General features: G+C 36.6%; 1 protein-coding gene across 6 annotated transcripts; it reads left to right on the top strand.

The window, feature by feature from the left end:
- The first annotated feature begins 298 nt into the window (after positions 1-298).
- On the top strand, positions 299-27,342 carry pdgfba (platelet-derived growth factor beta polypeptide a). 6 transcript variants are annotated; one of them, NM_001423262.1, is made up of 7 exons: positions 299-900; positions 11,152-11,248; positions 15,018-15,089; positions 17,847-18,040; positions 20,108-20,927; positions 21,198-21,321; positions 23,812-27,342. In NM_001423262.1, exons 1-7 carry the CDS (start codon positions 829-831, stop codon positions 23,822-23,824), a joined length of 1,392 nt encoding a protein of 463 aa, NP_001410191.1. In that variant the 5' UTR covers positions 299-828; the 3' UTR covers positions 23,825-27,342. The 6 variants fall into 6 exon arrangements, 2 of the variants coding, with proteins under 2 accessions (NP_001410191.1, XP_073792854.1); XR_012397495.1 differs by having other exon boundaries at positions 406-900; positions 11,152-11,244; positions 21,198-21,988; positions 22,970-24,568; XR_012397498.1 differs by having other exon boundaries at positions 406-900; positions 21,198-21,388; positions 22,927-24,568.
- Positions 27,343-27,568: the final 226 nt, after the last annotated feature.

Below are 27,568 nucleotides of genomic sequence, written 5' to 3'. Positions count from 1 at the left end.
CTTTAATAGTTATTTAAAATCTCCCAGTCAACAAGTTTTTTTCAGGACGCTGGAAGAATATGCCTGACAGGATTCAATAGACCAATGTTACCACTGTCTCGTCATCATTATGGCTCATCCAATGCAGTGTGACTTTTCAGTTCACAACCATATGCCATAAACCTCCAGTGAAACAAGACAGAACAGGTGTCTGTGAGAAAACTGTTGCCTTTTTTTCCAAATAAAAGTCACACTTGGAGAATGTCAGGTCATGTATGAAGAGCCTCCCCTCATCCGTGCAGAATCGCGCCTAATCATTTGCCTTATATAGAAACACCAGCCCAGCCTTGACGGCGCAGCGAGCCTATCAGAGCGCTGGAGGGGCGGGGCTTGTTTTTTAGGGCTGAAGCCAGAGCGAAGTACAGCAGTGGGGCATTAAAGCACCTGAGAAACACGCTTTAACACGCACTGCTGCGCACTAACTAGGGAAAGTTGCATAGGCTACGTGCAGCGCTGGAATCATCACCAATGGCTCATTCTGTACAAAACAACTCCGTGGACATGTTATTCCTGGATATTCAAAGCTGATATTTGAAGCTGGAGATTTTTTGATTTTATTATATATATTTTTATACGTCTCCCACCTGTCAAGTGTATCATTAATATGCGATTTTTAACGGACCGGGTTGATTTCCACACTGGAGATTTTGGATACGCGTTAAATGTCAAACGGGAGCAGCTGGCACGGTGTTCAAAGTGACTCAACAACCCCTCTGGAATAAACTTTCCTGCAGCTGAGAGTGTGTGTGTGTGCTTGACAGAGAGAGAGAGACATTTGGATGTGCGCGCATGATGAGCTCGCGCCTGCTGCTGCTGGTGCTCGCGGCGCTCGCGGCGTGCCTGCGGTCCGGTCGCGCGCAGGTAAGCTTCACCTGATTGACGTCACGCTCGGTTTCTCTTTAATTTGTAAGTCTCATTTGACAATAGCTGCATTCACCCGCCACTTTTGACTGTCTTGATTGCGAGGATGAAATTTAAGCAAACTGAAACAAATTCCCTCATAAGCACGCCTGACTGACCCGATAAAACAGAGAAACCACACTCGATTCGGTGCTCAATCTTACTGTATTTGTTTGTGTCTGCAATCCTAAACTCAAACAAAGGCACAGTTAGCGTTGCCAGCATTAATGTGCGTTGGATGGCTTCCCAGATGCACCACTGCCAAAACACATCACTCAGTCCAGGAGCATCACTGTCATTGCCTAAACCCCAATTATGTTTTCAATTTAGCGCGACTGTACGCCTTTAGACGTATTAAAATAGTGCTGGGACTTAGGAGGTCCTCTATAGGGTTTCTGGGCTTTTTGTATTTGTATTTTCAAGTGTTTTCACAGACAGTGGGAAAATCATACCTTGTGTGCATATAGCCTACATTACAGCAGAAATGTGTTTAAACTGTTTATTGTAACAACAACAGAAATCTGAAATGGATCATTTCCATTTTATATATTTGGTTTTGGGAGTTCTGGCAACAATAAAAGTATATATATATATATATATATATATATATATATATATATATATATATATATATATATATATATATATATATATATATATATAGGTGATATATAAGTTTATATTTAGCAATACTACGATTATTGGCATCAACTGCCTCATCAATGTATGATGCACGTTTTCTGCATTCAAATGTGTTTGTGTGCTAAATGGTTCATTATTATTCATGCACACTGTAAAAAATGCTGGGTTCCAAACAAATCCTTCATGTTGTCCCAACACAAATCGAGTAATTTAAATGAATCACTTTTACAAATTTAAGTGGATTGAACATGAAACTATTAAGTTGTTCCCCACAAAAAAAAAAAAAAAAACTTAAGAATTGTGTTGTTCGGCTATTATTATTCGTGCACACTGTAAAAGAAAAATGCTGGGTTCTTAGGAACCGTGTTGTTTCAGCTCAATTTAGATAAGTAGTTTTAAGAAGTAAAAAAATATTTTTTTAAATGTATTGTTTTTTTGTGCACACCATAAAAAAAGCATCCATCATGTTGTCCTAACACAAATGGATTAAGTTAATTTAATAGATTTGTACAAATGTAAATAGATTAAACTTAAAACAATTAAGTCGTTATTATTCATGCACAGTGTAAAAAAAATGCTAGGTCTAACATAAATCATTCAAGTTGTCCACTGTAAAAATAATTTTAATAAGCTGGGGTGCCAGAAAAAAAAATAAAAAAATAAAAATTAACAGCCTTTAAATTACAGAAATATACCATAAAATATCATACAGTATATTAAATTACAGAAATTTACCAGAAACTTACATTTCTGGTAAATTTCTGTAATTTAATATCCCATATTTTATGGTAAATTTCTGTAATTCAACGGCTGTTAATTTAAGTTTAAGTTTAACTGCTGGAAATAAACAGTAAATTACGATTTTTTTTTTTTACAGTGTCCCAACACAAACTGATTAAGTTAAATGAATTGTTCTTAAACTAATTTAAGTGTATTAAACATAAAACAATTAAGTTGTTCTTAAAACTTAAATATTGTATTGTTTAGCTTTCACTATTCATGCACCTATGTAAAAAAAAATGCTGCGTTCCATATCAATCCTTCATGTTGTCCCAACACAAATCAAGTTAAATGAATCGTTTTTACAAATTGAAGTGGATTGAACTTAAAACAATTAAGTTATACCAAAAAAAAACGTAAGAATTGTGTTGTTCAGCTATTGTTATTCGTGCACACTGTAAAAAAAATGTTGGGTCCCACTTAAATCCTTCATGTCCTAACACAAATCGATTAAGTTAAATTAATAACATTTTACAAATATAAGTGGATTGATCTTAAAACAATTAAGTTGTCCCAAAAAAAATTAATAATTGTGTTGTTCAGCTACACTGTAAAAAAATGCTGGGTCCCACATAAATCCTTCATATTGTCCCAACGCAAATCAATTAAGTTAAATTAATAGATTTTTACAAATTCAAGTAGGTTAAACTTAAAACAATTAAGTTGTCCTGAAAAAAATAATATTGCATTGTTTAGCTATTATTATTCATGCACACTGTAAAAAAAATGCTGGACTCCACATAAATCCTTCATGTTGTCCCAATGAAATCGATTAAGTTAAATTATTACATTTGTACAAATTTAAGTGGATTGAAGTTAAAACAATTAAGTTGTCCCAAAAAAAAAAAAACTTAAGAATTGCGTTGTTTCAACTCATATTAAATAAGTACAAGCTGCAAAAGTAATTTTTGTGGTGTGCATCTCAATTTAATGACTGTTTTATCCATCCTGCTCTCTAAATATATCAGTTTTGGCCATCAAACCTATCTGTCATTTAACAGGCCCAGCAGAATCATTCATGCATCCTGATTTGGGTTGCAGATATTCTCGCATATGCGTCCTGACCTTTAAGTTTTTATCACATGCACATCAATTACCGTCTCTACACACACACACACACACTATAAAACCTAAATCCCCTTGTGATATTTCTGTAATCCGCCTTTTGAATATAACCATTGCATCATCACCAAACATGCAAATAACCCAACTTTATGTTAGGTTTACTCTATAAAACCGAGCGCTCCGATTCGGACTGTTTTAGGGAGTTTAAAAGGTCACAGCTGAGGGGATTGCACTCGTCCAGCTGATGCTTCATAAGTCTTGTGTTTAAGTTATATAAGAGAGAGAGAAATAATCTAGGCGGCACGGTAAAGACGTGTGGATGGAATCACATAAGATGATTTGGCTTCGGGTCCCTCTGGGGCATTATGCATGTGTCACGGCCTGAGGGCTTAAAAAAAAAAAAAAAAAAAAGCGAAATTGCTTTTGCAGACATGACTCAGGAATCGAGCAAATGAAAGCCGAGCCAAACCACCTCGTCTAATCAAATGTGCATTGAATTTATGACTCAGTTTTGGAAAATAGAAGCTGAGTCGATGCTTATTGTGCTTATCCTTTCATATGCTAGATTTACTCACGGTTGAAACAATGCAAAGGCGTGAAAGGAGATATTTTTCGTGGCAGATTGTTTTGAATATTAAGCATTTGTTGGGGTTTCTGTTTCAGACACAACAGTTATGGTATAAGGGTGGCATGATGGCTCAGTGGTTAGCACTGTCACCTCACAGCAAGAAGGTCACTTCGGTTTCCTCCACAGTCCATGCTATAGGTGAATTAGATGAACAAAATTGGACGTAGTGTATGAGTGTGTGTGAATGCTAGAGTGTATGGGTGTTTCCCAGTACTGGGTTAAAGCTGGAAGGGCATCCACTGTGTAAAAATGTATGCTGGAATAGTTAGCGGTTCATTCAGCTGTGGTGACCCCTAATAAATAAGGGCCTAAGCCGAAGGAAAATGAATGATTAAATTAATATGAATTTATTTATATAGAGCATCCACTCATAGATGACAATGCTGTCAAAATCTTCCCTGTTTACACTGATCCTTATTACACTGAATAATGGCGTAATTTGCATGCCAGGCCTGTACATGGCGATCACATTGTAAAGAAACAGCATAATTACAGTCCTGCGGTCCACCCCTGTTGCTTAGGTTGATAATACTGAACCAGAATTACAAATGTGCATGTACAAATGTTACACCGAGATTATTCATTCATTCATTTTCCTTCGGCTAAGTCTCTATTTTAGGGGTTGCCACAGCGGAATGAACCGCCAACCGTTCTGGCATATGTTTTACACAACTGATGCCCTTCCAGCTGCAACCCAGTACTAGAAAGCACCCATAGTCTCTCATTCACACACACTCATACACTACGGCCAATTTAGTTTATTCAGTCCACTTATAGCGCATGTCTTTGGACTGTGGGGGAAACTGGAGCACCCGGTGGAAACTAACACAGAGAGAATATGCAAACTCCACACAGAAATGCCAACTGGCCCAGCCAGGAGTCATACCAGCTACCTTCTAGCTGTTTTCATGTCCCAAAAATAGTTAGCAAAGGATGCTTTCGGAAAAAAAATGTGTATTTTGTTTTATAAAATGTAATATTTCAGCAAATGCAGCTTTATGTTATGACAAAACTTTTAAAAAATGTTTCAATTTTTTTTTTATTTAAAATTTTACACAGCAATATCATTAAATAGACTAAGATTACAACTTTACTGGTAAAATATAAAATCCACAATCAATGATGTTCCTTTTTTATGGTAATGCACAGTCACACATCCATTTCCAAATGTTGGTGAATTCTGACATGATGGACCAAGAAGTTACCTCTAAATGGCTGCGCTTGTTTTTGTAAACCTAAAGGGGTCAAACTTTCTTATTCATGAAGCTGCTTTTGACCCAAAGACCAAAATACTGATTTTTAGTTAAAAATCAACTTGTGAGACCCTCCTTAAAATGAAAGAATATTGGTGTTGTAGGCCAGTTTCTTCCAAAGTGGGCGTCAGGACCCCCTGGGTGATTTTCCTCTTAGAATTGCCATATTTCATCCAAAACCCACAGATGATGAAAATATTTACATAAAAAAACAACAACATGTAAATACAATTTTTTCATTGGATTCCAACCCCTTGGGTGTTTACCTTAGATTGATGACACAGCAATAGTGTCAGCTGCAGCAGATTGATTTTATGGCACCAGATTAAACTTTTAAAACACATTTGGCACTTAAATAGATTTAAGGGGCGACAAGGTGGCTCAGTGGTTAGCACTGTTGCCTCGCAGCAAGAAGGTCGCTGGTTTAAGTCCTGGATTTCCTCTGGGAGATCCGGTTTCTCTCACAGTCCAAAAAAACGTGCTAAATTGTTGGTGAATTAAATAAACTGAATTGGGCGTAGTGTATGTGTGTGCATGTGAAAGTGTATGGGTGTTTCCCAGTACTGGGTTGCAGTTGGAATGGCATCTGCTGCATAAATCATATGCTGAATAAGTTGGCGGTTCATTTCACTGTGGCAACCCCAAAGGAAGCTGAAGGAAAAAGAATGAATGAATGAATGAATGAAATACATTTAAAATAAATTGAGACCACAATTGAATAAGTGTCAAGTGGCGGTCTTCAAAATTGAATCAAGAATAGACTTGTGTGGTAAACATTGTGCCCACCAGGATTTAATTAATATTCAATTAAATAAAATTAAGAAATAACTCTAAAAATGTTTTTATTCTTGTTAGACTGTTGCGCTTTTTGGTAGTTGTCAACATGTTCGTGTTCATGCAGGCCTATTGTTGTGTGTGCAACATTTGTATGTTTGAAACCACCTCTGAGAAAAATGGGGCATGCCAATCACTGGCATTGCTTTTTTTGAAGTCACGGGTTGAAAAGTTTGGGAGCCCCTGTTGTAGGCTACTGATATCTGAACGGTCGGCAAATCCCACTCCTGATTTTCTTGTACATTCACACAGAGCACAATTCTGAGAATTTACTCGTAAAGTAACAACTTTTTATTGCAGAAAATAGCCAGAACTAATTTATGGGTGTTTTAAAAGATGAGATTTTACCATAAATATTTTAGAAAAAGTACAGATTTCCTGACAAAAGTCTTGTCCCCTATCCAAGTTTTAGGAAGAATTAATAACTTGACTTCTAGTTGATCATTTGCTATTAGAAGTGACTTATATGAAAGGCAAAGTCCTATTCATATATTCATCTTCAATGTCTCCTTCTTCATCTTTCTTCAGACATGCTCAATAATGTTCATGTTTGGTGACTGGGCTGGCCAATTTGCTTTCAGGAACTTTGATGCGGAGGCTGAAGTATGAGGAGGAGCGCTATCCTGCTGAAGAATTTGCCCTCTCCTCGGGTTTGTAATGTAATGGGCAGCACAAATGTCTTGATACCTCAGGCTGTTGATGTTGCTATCCCCTCTGCAGATCTCCTGTTTGCCCCCATACTAAATGCAACCCCAAACCATGATTTTTCCTTCAACAAACTTGACTGATTTTAGTGAGAATCTTGGATCCATGTGAGTTCCGATAGGTCTTCTGCAGTATTTGTGATCATTTGGACGCAGTTTGCAAATGATCAACTAGAAGTCAAGTTATTATTTGTTGCTCTTACAACTGGGATCGAAGACAAGACTTTTGTCAGGTAGTGTATATGTATAAAAGTGCTTATGAACCAGTGTACTTATTTACGGCTTCACCATTGTGTGCATTTAAAGTGAAACACTAAATAATTTGTGTCAAAACAGTTCAGTTCACTCCAAGTTTCTAAAAGGGCATGATAGGCAACATACTGTATGCGTAATGTTTATATAACAACAACAAATGAACAAGTCAATTACTAAATCACATTATTTTAAAATTGCGCTGCTCTCAGTTGCTTACATTCGTCATTAAAATAAACCAATGTGTCTGTGTCCTATGAAAACACTCTTGTGAAAATCACCAGCAGATTCGGTGTGATTATGCTGAATTATGTAAGGGGATTCACAGAGAAGCTGCTACGTTTGGATAATTTTCACCCTAAATCACAATATGGAAAATTGTGTTGCATAAAGAGACATATTTAGCATATTAAACCCTTTAGCAACAATTTTCAACCTCTGTTGGAAAAATAAATCCACTTTTGTTGAGCAAGATGGGCTTTTTATGCATTTTATGTAAAATGAATGGACATATGAGTTATAAAAGTAATGAAAAGGTTGGTCTTCTTGTGTATTATCACTACCGTTGGCTCTTTTAAGGGATTGCAGTCTCACGGTAATTTGCCCTGTTCAGTAAATCTGGCTCATAATCCCCTTTATGATTACTGAAGCTTGGTCAGACTGTTCTTTTTAAAAAATAAATCCAGTTTTTCATCCTCCTTTCAGTGCATCTGTTTCAGTGACCTGTGTGTTTGCACTGTATGCGCAGGTGTGGCTGTCACTTCATGGATACAGTATTCCTTTATGTCTGAAGTCAATTATGGCTGAATGCCATGTGGTTCACCCTCTAAAGTTTCATGTGTGTGTGCGTATAGCAGCCCAGGGCCATAATTATACCCCCTAACTTTTGCCCTGGATGAACTATTGGCATTCCTGGATCTAATGAGTCATTATAGCAATTTGCAAACGTGAGTGATGTCATCCTAATGGGATCAGTAAATGTGTTACTTGGACTTATGTGTGTGTCCTACTGGTCAAGTGCATAGTCAATGTTGATGTTTCACTGCTTTTGATTTAGTATATCTATTTTGATGGTCAAAGGGCTATTTTCAACACTAATTTAGTTTTCGCATGACTGTTATTAACATGACTTGCTGATTCGGTCAGTGAAACAGGATGATGCTATTGTAAATGTAAATCTCTTTGTTGTGAAGGTTCGCTCAGCAATATTCTCCATAAACTAGAACAATTGATCTGAAATATTAACATTACTGCAGAAGGCAGTTTAGGTATGTTAGTATAGTGCAGGGGTGGCCAACCCTGTTCCTGGAGAGCCACGTTCCTGCAGATTTCAGTTGCAATCCATATCAAACACACCTGCCTGTAATTATCACATGGTGTTCAGGTCCTAATTATTTGGTTTAGGTGTGTTTGATATGGGTAGCAACTGAAATCTGCAAGAAGGTGGCTCTCCAGGAACAGGGTTGGTCACCCCTGGTATAGTGCCTCATTGTGTTGCACTGAAATGCATAACATTGAATTGCGCATTTCAGATTTGAAAGGTGCCCTATAATCAAAAATCTGGGTATACCAAGGCATGGTAGAACAATAAGAGATCAGTACATAGACACACTGTGAGCCTGAGAGACCATTGTTTAAGTCAAAACGGAGCTCATTAATATTTACGACACAATCCATATAAGGTCAATTATAAACCCTCTGATTCTAGGGGTATTTTTTTGGAGTAATAAAAGAGCATATAAAACTATTTCTGGAGATATTTGAACTTATCGAAACCTGCTATGTAAATATCAGAGAACAATATAACTATATATTGTGAAAAAAAATCAGAATTGAATATGGCATCAAATTCTGAACTACTTAATGCTGGGTTAAACCAAACACAGAGAACCATTTCACTCTCTTTAGTTTACTCATGGGATGTTTTCCCCCTCATGCAAATTTTTTGCTTGACTATTTTGAATCAATTAAATGGCGATGATTCGTCTCTAATGTTTGCTTTGACTTCGTATGTTTAATATTGTATCTTTTAATATGGCATCTATAAAATAGTTGTTTCAACCTTTATGCATAAGTAAATAGAGCTATTTTGGGACAATGGAAAATAGTTTTGGGGATGTATTTTGTATGTAAAACCTGTAAAATATCAATGGGGCAGGAGTAGATCATAGGAATTAAGAAGGACAATAATTGTTTGAATTCATTTATAAAATCACATACAATTTATTTTTTAATCATTATAATATTCAAATGTTTGTTTGTTTTTTCGAAAGAGCTCATTTTTTATTTAAAAAATTAGCAAAATTAACATCTATTTTTTATATGTAGATATTTAGGTGTGAGTGTATTGGAGGTCAGCTACTTGGAGATATTTGAGTCTTGTTAGCATGTCTGCTTCTGTGCGGTGAATAGATCCCGTGGGGTTTTAGGAGCTGCCATCTTTATTTTCCTTGTAAGCACACACGTCCCCAGTTCTGTGAAGCAGTGGTTTAAAACGCCCTCGAAGTGTAGAAAGAGGAACGGATGGGTTACATTGGTGCTGTGACTCAGATAGGAGTGAGGTTTAGGGAAATAAGTGTATTATAGTACAGCTAGTAGGAGCTGTGTAAACCCACTAACTAATGCTAGCAACTGTGATCTTAAGCACCTCGCTGGTACACCCACCTCCCATGTTGGAAACGACAGCTCAAAATACCTCTCAGAGGGAGCAAATAGAACCTATAAGGGGTTATGCTGGTGCCGCGACGCAGTAGAAGTGAGGTTTAGCGGGAGGAGTGTATTGGAGGACAGCTAGTAGGAGCTGTGTAAGTAAACCTAGCAACTGAGGCTAGCAACTGTGATCTTAAGCACCATGTTGGCGCACCCACCTCCCATGCTGAACATGGCAGTTCAGAATCACTCTCAGAGAGGGCAAGTAAAACGTAAGTGGTTGTGTTGGTGTCGTGACCCAGATGGGAATGAGGTTTGGTATGAGTGTATTTGAGGACAGCAAATAGGAGCTGTGTAAGTAATAAGCAACTAATGCTAGCAACAGTTATCTTAAGGACCTTGTTGGCGCACCCACTTCCCATGTTGGAATGGCAGCTCAAAATACCTCTTAGAGGGAGCAAGTAGAACCTAAGGGGTTACGCTGATGCCGTGACGCAGATGGGAGTGAGGTTTAGCAGGATGAGTGTATTCGAGGGCAGCTAGTAGGAACTGTGTAAGTAAACCTATAGTAACTAATGCTAGCAACTGTGATCTTAGCACTTTATTAACACACCCACCTCTCATGTTGGAACAAGCAACTCAAAATTACTTTCAGAGGGCGCAAGTAGAACCTAAGGGATTAGAACCTAGGGGTTGGTGCCATGACCCGGATAGGAGTGAGGTTTAGCGGGATGAGTATAGTATAGCACAGCTGTGTACCAGTGTTCAGCCAGCTAGTTGGAGCTGTCCGAGTAAACCTCACTTAGGGGGGACTTTTGAGTAAAACTAAAAAGGCTTACAGAAAAAAAAATCATATGCATTTTAATATCAAACTTAAACAGAACTGAAACAGAAAAATGCTCAGTTGTCTGCTGACAATATTTATTGCACACTTTGGAACTGAACAGAAAAGATACAATACCTAAGTTGTTTGAAAAGTCCTAACTGCAATAAACTGGGTGCAACTGTAAATTTTAACACATTTATGAGGAACTCTGTGGGCGTGTGATTTTTGATTGGTCACTAGCTTGTGGCAATATGTTTATTTATATATTTATTTTCCCACTGTGTGGCTGTCACATGACACAGGCCACATCACACACACAGACACTAGCACAAACACACACACAGTGACCTGATTATGAGTAATGCAGCTTAATAAAGGACAGAGATAAAAAAATAAACACAAAGGACAAATCGTGCCGTCCACACGTTCCACAACACATGCTCAGCAACATATCTGATATTGTACTTACATATTTATGTGAATTTTATTGATATTACAAGCAACTGTTTTTTAACCCAAACAGGTGTTGTTTTGTTCAGGACCTGTTTTTGACCATCTCTTTCTCTCTTTCTCCATCAGGGGGACCCTCTTCCTCCATCTCTGGTGGATTTAGTAATGAACAGCCCAATTTCAACTGTAGACGATCTGAAGAAACTTTTGGATGTAGAATCCGTAGGTAAAGCTGATCCCATACCAATCCCAAATAGTACACAACAATATATATATATATATATATATATATATATATATATATATATATATATATATATATATGCATAATTTAGGGCTTGACTGTATGTGTGTGTGTGTGTGTGTGTGTGTGTGTGTGTGTGTGTGTGTGTGTGTGTGTGTGTGTGTGTGTGTGTATGTATGTATGTGTATATATATATATATATATATATATATATATATATATATATATATATATATATATATATATATATATGTGTGTGTGTGTGTGTGTGTGTGTGTGTGTGTGTGTGTATGTATGTATGCATGTAAGCAGTTTAATATACATACATACATACATACATACAGTAGTCATCATTTGAACTGTAGTGTTTCTTAGCCATAACTTTGTCACCAAGGGTTTTCCTGAAATTTTTTATCTGGTCTACATCAGGACTCTGGTCTGGCCATTTCACTATTTTAATGTTTTCCACTTCAATGAACTACAAATTACAAAAGAATTACAAAAGATTTTGACTGGATGATCACAGCAAATTATCAATTTACATAATGGTATATACAGTAGTCAACATTTGAAGTTGAACAAAATTGTTTTTCAAAGTTGTACTAAGACAAGAATGACTGTTCAATTGTTTTAGGAAAACTTTGATAAATGCAGATGATCCACTTCAAATGTTGACTACTGTATATCTCACTCTTCTTCAATCTCTTTCACAGATCACCGACTGTAGTGTTTCTTAGCCGTAACTTTGTCACCTAGGATTTTCCAGAGATTTTTTTATTAGGTTTATGTCAGGATTCTGGTCTGGCCATTTCATTATTTCAGTTTTACGCTTCAAGGAACTATTTTGTGTCCAAATTATGAAAAAAGTCAAATGAAAGAGTTCGTTCATCTAAAAAGAATATTTAAATTGTTATTAATTGCAAAATAATTACAAATCCATTGTTGTGATCCATTTACATCATGGTATATACAGTAGTCAACAAAGTCGATCAAAATTATTTTTTAAAGTTGTCCTAAGACAAAAATGACTGTTTAATTGTTTTAGGAAAACTTTGATAAATGGCAATGATCCACTTCAAATGTTAACTACTGTATATCTCAATATTCTTCAGTCTCTTTTACAGATCACCGACTGTAAGAATTTTCAAGAGATTTTTAATCAGGTTTACATCAGGACTCTGGTCTAGCCAAATGTTTAATACTGTATACATATAGTCGTATACTGTATGTGTGTGTGTGTGTGTGTGTGTGTGTGTGTACTTGCTTTGGCCGCGTTGCCCTTTTCATATCATCTTTGTCCATTGAAACCCCATATCAGCAGTACTTCAAACTAGCCAGCGTCTCGTCACTTCTGGAATGTGTGTGTTTTCTGGGGTGTGTTGACTGGGAAGGTGAGGCAGGAAAAGACTGAGGGGTCTGGAATGCTGTGTGTGTGTGTACATGTGTGTGCGCATGCATGTGGATAATGGTAATATTTACATGAATGGGCCGTGTATAGCCACTCACAGGCACAATAGCAGTGACCTTGAGCCCAGTCCAGCTCTAAGTTTACAGAAGGGACACAAACACAAGGCTACGCTATTGTTCCCGACACCGGAATCCTCTGCGTGTGTGTGTGTGTGTGTGTGTGCATTTTAGCCAGATTCAACAATGTTATGACCCTCGCTACAACAACTGGAACACCAGACGAATGTCGCTTATGGATATAAAGGGCTTGAGCAGATTTACAGCAAGGTGACGGGACAGTGGAATCAAGAGGATTCAAATGGCAATCCCAGACGCAGCAAGTCTTATGCATGAGACATAAGCTAAACAGAGCTGCACAACAGAAAAGCAGCATACAACAATTGCTAAATCGATCGAGCTAAGCTTTGATCGGTGGGAGAATGGTAGTCATGCGTACAAGTTTGAATTTCGGCAGTTAGGATTTACATGTCTATCAAACTGCTCCTATGCTGAGTGGGTGGTTCTTTTTAAGACACATTTTTTATTAAACATGACCTGTTTATGTCAAGACAGATAGCTGTATTGCTAACTTTATTAGCATCTACACCGAAGCATGTTATATGTTTTAGAGCACACTGCAGTTTTCTTGCACTTACGATTTAAATGGTAAAGCTCATTAAAATACAGGATTGTTTATTTTTTTTATTGTTATTATTATTCCTTTTTGTTGCATAAGCATACTGCCAATTGAGCTATCTACACTGATCAAACTAATTGAATGGATGCTGATTGGCTGTCAAATGTTTATTATTGTCAATCTATTTTTCTGATAGTAATTCAAACTACATAAATTTTTCTGTCATTATCGTTATTTACAAACAATTATGAAAACAAATATATAACTAAATGTCTATAAAAATAATAAATATTTTAGTTAAACTAATAGTATATTAACATTAATAAGAGTAAATAATATAGTGTTTCGAAACCATGGGTTTACTCCAGGTGCTCCGGTTTTCCCCAAGTCCAAAGACATGCGCTATAGGTGAATTGAGTAAGCGAAATTTTTCTTAGTGCATGTGTGTGAATGAGAATGTATGGGTGTTTCGCAATGATGGGTTGCAGCTGGAAGGGCATCCTGCATACACATATGCTGGATAAGTTGGTGGTTCATTTCGCTGTGGCGACCCCAGATTAATAAAGGAACTAAGACGCACTACAGTTTTGTGCTCTGCCACTTTAAATCTTCAGGCTCATAAAGTCAGGTGGATTCTGATCATCTGTCAGTGTTTATAATGTTTTTTCAGCCAGAAAACACTTCTGAAATTGATTAAAGCAATATTGTCTCTCTGTTTTGTCCCACAACAATATTATTCATTGTCTGGTATCAAAAAGGAAGCATAAAATAATTAAATCTAATTACAAATTGCCTATTATACACGGTATTTATGTGCACTGTAGAAGTCATTGGTGGGTTGTCTATAAAGCACTGTTAGCTTGCAACAAGCTAGCATGAAGGAAATGTAATTACAAATGGAGTTTTACACAATATTCATACTGCAGAATTTAGGCTAATTTTTGAATAACATGATTAGCGTAGCGACTAGCTATAATAAATAGTTCAATGAATTGCAAGTGCACAATTTTACGCAATAATTATATCGAATTTTAGTTGATGCTAATTAGTTTAGCACATTGTTAGCTTAGCATTAGCAACATAATGAAAAATGGCTACATCACATTGCAAACAGTCTGTTGTACATAATAGTAATCTGTGTTGTTGGTAACTGTTATAGTTGTGATGTAGAGGCCCGTTCAAACTAAGAATGATAACTTAAATATTACCATCTGAAGCAAAGGACAATAATTTTTACAAGCTCTTCAGTTTTTAAACACTTTAAATCCTTAAGTTGATCCAAGTATTACACTTCTTGTCTTGAGTCTAGCCCAAATGTCTAAACTTAAAACTTGAAGACTTTTCTAAACAAGCAAATATGTTTTCAGAAATAACCCTGCCCATTGGTGGATTATTTTTGCTTGGTTTAAGTAAAAACTCACTTAATTTTGCCATATTATGTCTAAAAACAAGACAATATTTTTAGCTTGACTAGAAAATTCTTCTTGATTTGAGCATTTTGAGACATTTAGACTAGAATCGAGACAACAACTCCATGTAAGAAAACAATTTTTTGCAGTGTATATAACTTATATGAACCTAATGCTACCCAATTTTTGCTACCCAAAGTGCTGATGATCGGTGTTTCATATTATGAATTCCTTTCTTTATTTTGTCTTTCGTTTTCAGAGGAAGATGATGAGAAGCCAGAGACCGAGATGCACTCGAACGGAACACACAAACGTCTTCCCAGAAGCCTTAGTAAGTCCGTTGCAGCGTTCCCTCCCTTCCTCTCTTTGTCTGGCTGTCTCTTTTCCACACTCCCGTCTCTTCATCTTTGTCCTCCAGCGGAATTTGAATGTATGTTCCAGTCTGTGGCGATTATTTTGAGACACTGGCATCTCCATTCCACAATAGTGTTGTGGCTTTGTTGCAGTGCGTTTTGTGCGAGTGTGTGAGATGTGAGACTGGAGTCTGCTGTTGCGTCTCTGTGATTGATTCTGTCTCGTCCAGTCTCGCCACATGTCCTTAGGTCACCCTCAAACACACACACACACACACAAGTTTCAAAGCTCAATTTGAACCACCCACGCTTCTTTCGCACATGCACTCGAACCCTTATGTTCTTTTCAACTCTCTCTGAGTGCTCACTTTCAGTCAAGTGCGCCTTGCATCTGCAGATTGTACACACTGACAGCACTGAGAGGCTGAATTATAGTGAGTGTCTGAAGCCTCGTCTGTCTGGATCATTTTAGTGATGGATGCTTTTGAAGCAATGCTTCATGAATTTAAAAATCTTTACAAATCTTTTATTTCGAATTAGTGGCTCAGATCAAATGTTTATCATTGATTTATTCTGCTGAATGTAATTCAAACAACATCATTCCTTTGAGTCATTATTGTTAATGACAAACAATAACGATAACAATATTTACATCAAAAAATACTTTAGTAATAAATAGTAAGTAATGTTATGTTGTTTAACCAAACAATAGTAAAGTTGTTGAAGTATAACAACTATTGTAATATAAACAAATGCCTATGTTTTGTATATATGAGTAGCAATGGGATATGGCTGTATATCGACACTGGTGGGAGGCATGTGTTGGACACATGCGATACAGCATATCGCACTGCTACTTGTGTGATATTGCATTTATACAACAGTTCAACAGCATAGTCGTGTACATTAAAAAAAATAAAAAACCCTTTTGTTCGAGGAACTACTTTCTTCCGACGTTCATTCAGATCTGCAGCTGACGTCAGAACAGCAGAAACCATTGCTTAAAAATACGTCACTTTAGAGCTGATATTTTAATGATTCACTAGCGTAATGTCTAAAGTCATGACAAAACAGGTGATTTTGCTGACATTTTAAGATTATAAGGCTGAACGGCATGAAATGCTATCAGTCTACAGAGATTTCTCAGTATTTCACTGTTGCAGTCAGGAGATCACAATAATTAACTCTGAAAAAGCCAAAGCAAAGCAAACACTAGCAGATTACTATTGTATAAATACAGCACTACAACATACAAAAGAGGGAGATTGATTTAAAATGTTACTTGCCTGTTTGATAATGATTTGTTCAGCTATTGTTTAAAATCCAAAGCTATAGTTTAAAATCCAAAGTTTTTCCTCCCCTAATGACTCATTGTGTGGTCTCTCTCCCCATCTTGTGGCGCAACCATCTTTGCTCTGCTCAGTATGACAGGCCGCCGATCTCCAAAATTATAATATTTAAAATAGGCACTATTCTTAAATAAACTGCATTGTTGCAACCTAAACAACTACATTCTCTTCTATAAAAGCCTCAAAAGTATATCATGTTGTCTAACAGCTGCAGTATTTGTCAAACTATAGTGAGTTTATTGATCTGCTGTCACTCTATGTGGGCGTAGTAATACACAAAAGTGAAGACGCTGTTGGAATTATGTTATCGCAGAATATTGCATCAGATTTGAGAAACAGACAGAATTGTTTCACTGTAGTTTTTTTCTAGATATAAAATGAATACATTAATACAGTATGATACACTACTATTGTATGGTTAAAAACACTATTGTATGTATTTACTTTCAATATTGTTTAAATACGTCCACACAAATGCATGTTCATGCTCTTTTTTTTACACACACTGCAGTTTTGATTCTGTCACAAACACAAAACTTTTACAAATCTTTGGAGTGTGTCTCAATTGGTGAGATCACATGATTTCAGTAAACGGAGTTTAGTTGCATCACAAAAACGTTTTTGAAACGGAAAGTATAATAGTGTTTGTTTTTTGCTTGGATCAGTTTTACTAGTTTGTAAATTTTTTAATGAGACATTTGTAAAATGAAAAGGAATAATATTTGTTAAAAATTTCTTGTTGTCCAGTTTAGCGGAACCCAACAGGGAACAAATAGTATGCATGCCTTAAAAAAATATAAAAGAAGAGATGTTATTCAGACACATATGTAAAGACATTAAATGATAAGCTAAGTGCACTTATAGTATATTCAGTTTAAAGTTTGCATTATTTTCAATATTTTATTGAAAAAAACAAATCCATGTTCGCGTGGGTTTTCTCCGGGTGCCCCGGTTTCCCCCACAGTCCAAAGACATGCGCTATAGGTGAATAGGGTAAACAAAATTGGCCATAGTGTATGAGTGTGTGTGAATGTGAGAGTGTAAGGGTGTTTACCAGTACTGGGTTGCAGCTGGAAAGGCATTCGCTGTTTAAAACATATGACGGAATAGTTGGTGGTTCATTACACTGTGGTGACCTCTGATAAAACAGAGACTAAGCCTAATGCAGAAAACAATTCTAATGCATGCTTTGCTCGAGTTTTTGTTGCATTTAAGGTTTTGGCATGTGCTGTTTTAAATTTTAGAATAATTTTGTGAAGCAATTAGTTTAATGCTTTGTTTTACCCATCAGTAGTTTATCTTACTTTCATCCAGTTTGACTTTTGAAGCATGTGATAAACGTTAAACAAAGATTAATTTAACAATCTTTCAACCTTTCTTTCACAGGCATTCAGGTGGCCCAGCAGGCTATGTGTAAAGTGAGGACAGAAGTTATGGAAGTGACCCGTGCGATGTTTGATAGACGAAATGCCAACTTTATGTTATGGCCTTCATGTGTAGAAGTGCAGCGCTGTTCAGGCTGCTGTAATGCTCGAACTTTACAATGTGTGCCAGTCATCACTGAAACGCGACATCTACAGGTATTTATAACTATGTTTCATGCTAATTACTGTATAAAATTGTTAGCTAGCAATTTTAATTACAAAAAAGTTGCAGTATATTAAAATTATATTTTTTCTGCATTTTATGTTTTATAGTAATTAGTCTATAACATTGTTAGCATGGCTTAGCAACATGCTATCATAACATTCATGTCAGGTCATTTTCAAAAGGGCTATTTTAGACAATACTCATATGTATTAATATAGTCTATAATATTGTTAGGTTAGAAACATGCTAACAATATATTTTGGTCTAATTATAAATATATTAGCTTGTCAAAAAGTTAGTATGCTAATTTGTGTACCATGTTGTTAGCTTAACCAATGCTTATATAAAAAAAGTTAAATGTAATACCAATTGGATAAATTATTTTATCAATTTTTTTTGAGTGTTTATCTCAGTGAATTAGCTTATAATTTTGTTAGCAAAGCCATTGCTTTGCTAACTACTACAATGCTAATTTGTCTGGCTGCTTTCAAAATCGCTTTCTACTCGAGTATGTTCTATATAGTATGAATGTTAGTAGTACGAATGGATCTTAGATGTACTACATCCGCCATTTTGTCATCATCATTTGACCTATACGCTTAATGTGCATCGCTTCACTCCCATACATGAATTCTTTCGAAGTGTATCATGGGATATCGTAGTGCTCATCGGATGCGCACTTCTGAATCTCACTAAAAGTAGTAGGTTATCCGGGTACTTCTTGCATACTGTTTTTTTAAATTCTATGAATTTGGATATACTACTCGGCTCTCATACTGTTTTTAGCATATTCCCACATAGCAAAATTTCTCTGGCCCACACAATCCGGTTTTGCTTGGCCCACATGCCGCAGTGATTTATGGTACATGACTGGACCAAATCTGGCTTCCAGACAAGGGCCAAACACAGACCATATCTGGGCCAAGTCTCAGCCAAGTTAATAACTCATAACTGGGCCTGAACTGGGCCAGATAGGTTGATGTGTCGCGATTGCAATGAAATTGATAAACCCATGGAGTGATGCGCTTTAGGCACACTACGGGCACGCTTTTTCTCAAAGTGACCTGATTGGTAGAATTTTTTTTCTTTACTCAAAAATGATTTTAGTGTATTTTAAATGTGGGTCAAGACTGGCCAAACTCACATGGCCCACTTATCAAATTTTTATATCTGGGCCAAATACTACATTTTTCATCTGGCCCAAATCTTGTGTGCCGCCTTAAAAACGGTGCCACCTCTGTCAAACCCGGGCCATGTTTGGCCCACATACTGTATGCCAGTGCCGGATGAATGCCTGCTGTGCCAGCTTTTTGCCAAATCTGGGCCAGAATTCTTTGCTACTAGGGTTATATAGTATGGAAGTATGCAATTTTGGATGCAGCCTTTGTTAGTTTAGCAGAAATCTAATTGCAAATACTTTTTTATGTAGGTCACAGATTTTTACAGATTTAGTGTAGGTCACAGATGTTTAAAGTGATCTGATTTTGTAATGGTGCGATTGAAGTGCTTGGGCTGGCTGACTGAAAATTAAAAGTATGTGTGCGTATACTAAATTATTTGTTAGCAACATGCTAAAATCAAATCCAATTGAAGTAGAATTTATGTCTGAAGTTAAATTTCATATTGCATGATTGCAAATGACTCTCCTAAGTTTGGAATCTCAGCAAGAATTTTTTATTTTAAAAAAGATATCTAATAAATGTCTAATAGACGTCTAAACATAGCTGTTTTGGCTAAAACAACGCTAAACTTTAGCTATCATCTAATAGATGTCTAAGAATAGGCCAAAACTAGACTAGTCATCAAATAAACAGAAATGAATGACTACTCATAGAACGTCTGTCTATTTGATGACTAGTCTAGTTTGGTGCTATTCTTAGATGTCTATTAGATGTTCACTGACAGCCCAAGTTTAATCTTGTTTTAGCCAAGCTGTCTAAGTTTAGATGTCTTTTAGACGTCTATTAAACACAAAATTGTTTACTCTTTGGATTTGGATACTTTTTTGGGTCCAGAAAGAAATGGTTAACACAAATTTTTTCGATTTTATTTTCTAGATAACAAAAATCCAGTATATCAACCGACAACCATCCTACGAGAAAGTTGTCATACCCGTGGAGGACCATGTGACATGTAGCTGTCAGTTACGTGTCCCAGCACAACCACCACGTGTCCAGACCACACCCCTTCCCCCGCCCAGACTCCTCCCTAAAGTAACTCCACCAAAGACCCAATCAAAAGAGGAGCTGCACCGCAATGATGAACTAAAACATAACCAGCAGCTTCATTTGGAGGACAAAGAAAGTCAAGAACTACAATGGCAGTCCAAATACACTGTCGCACACACAGACAGACAAACCCCACACCAACACACACTCACACACACGCCAGCTTATGCCAGCCGAGGAGATTTTCCCACCAGACAGACTACATTGGGAAATCCACACATGATGAGTGATGCAACACAAACAGAGGAGGCTGATCACATCAAATCTGAACACAGTGGTGACGACATGGCCAAAAAGACTACCTACAAACATTCACATGAGGAACAACCATTCAACAGGACGACACCACAGCAACCAAAATCTCCATCGCAAACTTCTGTCCAATCAGAACGTGGCATAAGCAGCCAATCAGACACTCTTACACGCACTTACAGCCATGTTGAAGTGATTGGCCAATCAAGCGGCTTATCAGAAGTACTAACCCATCAGTCTGACCAATCAGAAGTTAGAAAACGTCACCACCACAGCCACCAATCAGAAAAACAAGAGGAAATGCATCATCTCCGTCACCAACACCACCAACATCATCAACGTCACCAGTTTACAACACAAGCAGTTAGCAAACAACAGACTAGCACACAAAGAACAGGTCAGTGTAAAGATTGACTATTAAGCCACTGTTTGTGTGTGTGTGTGTGTGTGTGTGTGTGTACACATTGTATTGTAATTAGGAATTGATGCTTCCTGTCATTCTTTCCATTTCTTTAACGTCAGAGCTCGCAAATGAAGCCACAGGTCAATAAAGTCATGTAATGCTAATATTGTGATGACTGCCTGGAGAGTAATTCATTCAACGCTGATATGATATGAAAACATTTCTAACTGCATTCCTTTGACTGTTTTCTTTGTTATCCTGTAGTGATGAAAGCTCCTCCCACCACGCCCTCAGCCCCACAGACTCCGCCCCCTCTCCCGTCTCCACGAAAACGGAGACGGAAACATCGGAAAAGGATCAGCAAGGCTTCCATGAGAGCGATGATAATGTAATGCTTCTATTATACTTTTAACACATCTAGCTTTGTTACTTGAAAATGTACGAGGGTCAATGATGTGAGAAAAACATGCAGGAACAAAACAAGACGTCATTTAGCTGTTGTAAAATGTCATGTGATGCAAAAAAGTTACACCTTTTTATGAGTTATTTTGAATTATATTTGACACTGGAACCACCAGAATCCTATTACTACTATTCATTTAAGACTGTACTGAATAATTTACCTGTATAACTGTCATTTTTGTCAAGTCATGTTTACATTTGAAGCTTCAATTAGGGATTATAGAATTAAGCTTTTAATGTGATATTGTAATGCCATAATATTTTATGGGGCGGCACAGCTTGATCTCGAGGAAATGCAAGTATTTTATGTTTTGTCAGTTTAGCGGCTAATTCGGCTAATTTGAATTCGGTCGCACAAAAATGTTTGATTTTAAAAAGGAGGCGTGGCACCCAACCCCACCCCTAAACCCAACCATCATTGGAAGATAAGCACATCATACTAAGTTTTATGAATGAGATCGTATGAATTCATTCGAATTAGCCACTAAATCAAAGTTACGAATTGCAGTGAGACTGTGTTGGGCGGCATGGTGGCTCAGTGGTTAGCACTGTCGCCTCACAGCAAGAAGGCAGCTGGTTCGAGTCCCAACTGGGCCAGTTGACATTTCTGTGTGGAGTTTGCATGTTCTCCCCGTGATTGTGTGGGTTTCCTCCGGGTGCTCCAGTTTCCCTCACAGTCCAAAGACATGAGGTACAGGTGAATAAAATAAACTAAATTGGCTGTAGTGTATGGGTGCATGTATGAATGTGAGTGTATGGGTGTTTCCCAGCACTGGCTTGTGGCTGCATAGAGCATGTGCTGGAATAGTTGGTGGTTCCTTCCACTGTGGCAACCCTTGATAAATAAGGGGCAATGAAAACGAGGAAAATTAATGAATGAACGAATATTAAGTATATATACAGTCGTTACCTAAAAACTATTATCGTTTTTGTAATATAGCCTATAATGGTGTACAAAGTGCGAAGATGCATACTTTAATTTATCCTGCAAGCAAGAGAGAAATGGGTTTTTTTCACTGGTGTTTTTGAACGTTGGAAGTAAACTTATGTTTTTGCTATCAAAGAGTTGTTTATGTTTATCAGAATGTTACTAGGCAACAGAAGCACCATGTTCAAAAGAGTGGAAAAAAAGCAGACGCTGAAATGCATTCGGTCAACATTATGAACATTCAAGGCAGAAATACTCATAACTCTTTCGTTTTTTGCAATTTTAATAAAATAACAATTTTAGAATGAAAAATACATGCTTACGACAAGTCAAGGGGTAATTTTAACAAAATTTTCAAATTCATTGATTTTTTTTTAGCTAAGTCCCTTATTTATCAGGGCTTGCCACAGTGGAATGAACCGCAAACTATTCCTGCGTATGTTTTACACAGCAAATACCCTTCCAGCCACAACTAAGTACTAAAAAACACCCATACACACTTATATTCATAAACACACTCATACACTTTGGCCAATTTAGTTAATCCAATTTACCAGATTGTGGAGAAAACCGGAGCACCCGGAGAAAACCCATGCCAACAAGGGGAGAACATGCAAACTCCACACAGAAATGTCAACTGGCCCAGCTGCAACTCGAATCAGCGTTTTTCTTGCTGTGAGGCTAAGTGCTAACCACCATGCCACCCCAAGTTGACAAAATTGAAAAACAGTCAAAATGACTGTTCTAGTGATAAATATAAGCAGTGTAAATCTTAGGATAATGTATGGAATCATGCCAACAATCTAATAAATCATGTTAACATTGCGCTAAACTAGTTAGCATGGTTCAAAGTCATGCTAAACTTAAATTAGCAACATGCTACCTTTTAAAACCATCTGAAATCGTTCATGCTAGGCTTTCTAAAAGCTGAATACATGTCCTTTTTAAAAAAAAAAATGACAGGAATTTATCTCAAGTTTAAGAAAATGTGTCCTTACTTTTTGATTGATGGTTGCAAAACATGACATTTTCTCAGTAACAGAAAACATTTTCCTTCATGTTTTTTATAAGTGAAATCACAAACATCAAAAAACATGCATTTGAAGGGGAAAATGATTTAGTTTCAATGCCTATAAAATACTGAACATTGAAATGTGAAATGGATTCAAATGTAATTTTTTTCTCTTGAAAAATTGTTTTAAAGTGAAATTAACTTGAAAACAAAGAGTATATTTCTTAAAATTGGCTTGTACTTGTAGTATTAAACCTATAATATATCATTGACTCATCAGTCGGCATAATTAATGTCACAAAAAAGAAGCTCAAACATATCCCTAGTTAAGCATACAGTGCTAAACAGGCTGCAATTCAGCTTGGTGCAATTAGTATTGCGGAAATGACACACTGCTACTTTAACCAAGCTGTTAAATTTTAAACTGAAATCTAATCAAAGATCTAACCCGATTTGGCTCTCAATCCTCTCAACAGGGTAATGTCCTGAAGAAGACCAAGACTCTGCAAACTGCTGCCAAAGTCCCAGGAGCGAGCACAAAGCTGGGATTCTGGGTGGAGACACACAGGATATAGCAGAGACACACTGGAAATCTTTTTATAATAACTGGAAATGTCTTTGATCTTTGCCAAATAAGCTCCCCTGAACTACATTTCCCATCAGCCACTGCAGTTGTACGGCCTCTGCGCTACGGGAGCTGCTCATACTCAGGATATCCTGTTAGCATGGACTTAAAAAGGATTCCATATGGACGCAAACACAGCCTGCCAAATAGTGAGACTGTATTTAAAACACAACATGGTTGTGCTCTGCCAAAAACACTTCATTCAACACAACGACTGCCAAATGTGGTGCAATATTGACTTGAACTACTGGTTGGCCAAGAGTTTGGCTCAAATCAGTGATTAGTGATTAGCTACGACAAAGTAGCCTTTAAATGCCAATGAATGTCGTCGACCAATGGTGGCTCGGGTTGGACAGTTTATCCACTGGAGGAACTACTGGAAGAAGATGCAACTGGAAGCTGTTGGACTTTAAAATCGGACTCTCAAAGAGGAGAAACGAAGCTCAGGACTTCCAGACTAGTATAAAATATAATTAATTATTACAAACTCATCTCAAAACCTATAATCTGTACATTTGTCAAACTATTTAAACACTCCAAGTTTATTAAACAAAAAAAAGTGAAATATATCAGCTGGCTAGATATAAAATCAAGGAGTTAAAGCACTTAACAAAAAAAATTAAATAAAAAAATGTTTTTGGACATTTACCATGGTTATATAATGGTATTCGTTGAAGTACTTTGGAGTACCATGTATAGACCATGGTATATGAATATGGTAATCCATCTGATGCCATGGTACCGCCTCAGTACTTTTCGTCTAAGGATCTCTCAGCCTAAGTAGAAATCTGTTTTATGGCAATATATGCAAATTACACATATGGTATACAAGTTCATATATATGAGCATTATCACACAAGTAGCAGTGCGATATGTTTGTATATCGGCACTGGTGGGAGGTGTGCGTTGGCTCGAGTCAACAGGCCGAGTGCCTTAGTGTCCCACCAGTGACGATATACAGCCATATTGCACTGCTACTTGTGTGATATTGTGTTTATACAACTGTTCGAGGGCATAATCGTGTATACATATAAGAATGTATACATATAAGAAAATCAAACACAGTGGGTCTAAAAACTCTTTTGTATGAGGAACTACTTCCTTCCGCCACTCAGTCATGTCTGCAGGTAATATCAGCAGAAGCTGTTGTTACGTTTTTGTAGCAAGTATTTGAGTGATTCTCTTGCGTAATGTCTAAAGTGATGACAAAACAGGTGATTTTGCCCACATTTTAAGATTATAAGACTGAACGGCATGAAATGCCATCAGTCTACAGAGATTTCCCAGTATTTCTCTGTTGCAATTAGGATATCACAATAATTAACCCCAAAAAAGCCAAAGCAAAGCAAACACTAGCAGATTACTATGGTATAGATACAGCACTTCAACAAACAAAAGAGAGAGATGGACTCAGAATGTCACTTACCTATTCTGTAATGATTTGATTAGCTGTAGTTTGAAATTTACACTGAGTTTTTTCCCCTAAGGACCATTATGCGTCACCATCTTATGGCGGAACGGCAACAGTCTTTGCTCTGCTCAGTATGACAGGCTGATGGCTGCTGACACGCTGAATCTCCAAAATATTATATATAATTATAATATTATAAACATTTAAAATAGGCAATATCCTTATAAATGAACTGCATAGTTGCAATCTAAACAACTACATTCTCAACTAAGAGTCTCAAAAGTACATTATTACGGTGGCTGAGAGAGAATGCAATTGCAATTGCAATTTAAGAAAGCATATACAATTACTAAAAAACACCAGCAAATAAAGAAATTATCTTGCTCAATTTGTCAGCACACTTGTTGCAAATTCTCACAACACAAACAACTAAAAAAAAAGCGCACCAATTGGTCACAACACAAACAACTTAAGAAACGTGCAATAATTGGTCACAACACAATCAACTGAAGAAACAGGCTGCAAATTGATCACAACACAAACAACTTAAGAAACATGCAACAATTAGTCAACAACACAAACAACAACAAAAAAACACAATTGGTCACAACACAAACAACGAAAGAAACGCGCTGTAAATTGGTCACAACATAAACACCTAAAGAAATACGTTGCAATAACTCAAGACACTTGCAAATATCCATGTAACACAACGAACTTCCATATCTCAACAGGGTCCGTCATTTTTTTGAGTCCTCTTAAAATATTTCCATTGTGTTACATGGTTATTTACAAGTGTCATGATTAATTGCAGCGCGTTTCTTAAATTGTTTGTGTTGTGACCAATTGCTACGCATTTCTTCAGTCGTTTGTGTTGTGAACATTTGCAACGTGTACTGTCATATTGATAAAGATCGTTTCTTTATTTGCTAGTGTTTTTTTTAATTGCTGGTGCTTACTTAAACTGCAGCCCATTAGACTCTTTTGACCACCGTACTATCTGTTGTCCAACAGCTGCAGTATTTGTCAAACTGTAGTGAGTCCTTTGATCTGCTATCACTATGTGGGTGGAGTATTACAAAAGGGTGAAGAGGCTGTACAAGTGCTGTTATTGCAGAATATCACATCTCTATAAGCCAATGAGATTCGAAAACCAATATATAAATATATAGTTAAAAAATATTTGGGGTTCGCCTATAAAAAACATGTCATACATGCAATATATATTTGTAAATATTGCAAAAATGGCCGTTTACGAATATATTTTATCAACCATTGGAATAATAATAATTAAGTATTTATTTAAATGTTTGCGTGTGTTCATATATGTTCATGTTCATATATATGGACAATATATGAAAAAATATAGCTATTATATGTATATATTTGTAATTCCAGTGACTGAAAAAAAACATATACTGTAATCGGTCATTTTTGCAACAGTTTGACATATATTTGATATATGTGAAATCCAAATGTGAACTTTTATGTGTCGTGTAATTTGCATTTATTGAATTTCTATATGGTAGTATCATACACAGTATTTAATTGGTGCAAAAACACTGGAATATCATACACTGGAAATTACTACGTACAGTATGAAGTGCTGTGAGCACAATATGTTTGCATGTTTGTAGATGCACGGTCAAATAGTACCTTAACCAATATTTAAATAAAAGAATAAGAAGATTGTGTTTAGCTGTGATGAGGTTACAGTGAAATACTCCCATCCTGTAGGGGGCGGTATGGAGTGCTCTGTCGTTTTATGCCTGCTGTCTCCAAACATCCATCTGTGTGCTCAACTGCTTCTGGAAACATGTCAAGCTATGAAATAACTGTTTGTAAATGTCACATTTCTTTTCTGGCTTTTTACGTAACTTATTTATAAATGGTAGATGCTCTACTCATCTGCTTCCGAGAGTTATTAATAAATTGTATTTGTTTTCAATGGAAATTATTGTTAATGTAATGATGCTATTTTAATATAAAGTATTCAATTTATTGTTGGGTTGATGTTGTTTTTATTGCTTTTTGTGAAAATGTGTTAAGTTCTAATATGGGGACTATTTTACCTTCACTGCAAGCTCATTAAGCCAATGGATTTGTTAAAAAAAAAAAATCTTAAATGACACTTACACCTAAGAAATCTAGTTAAACACACAACCCTGTTTTCCATCCTAATGTAAAGCGAATATTT

The sequence above is a fragment of the Danio rerio genome, chromosome 22 (assembly GCF_049306965.1).
Source record: "Danio rerio strain Tuebingen ecotype United States chromosome 22, GRCz12tu, whole genome shotgun sequence".
Lineage (NCBI taxonomy): Eukaryota > Metazoa > Chordata > Actinopteri > Cypriniformes > Danionidae > Danio > Danio rerio.
This window is presented reverse-complemented; position numbering and strand designations above follow the sequence as displayed.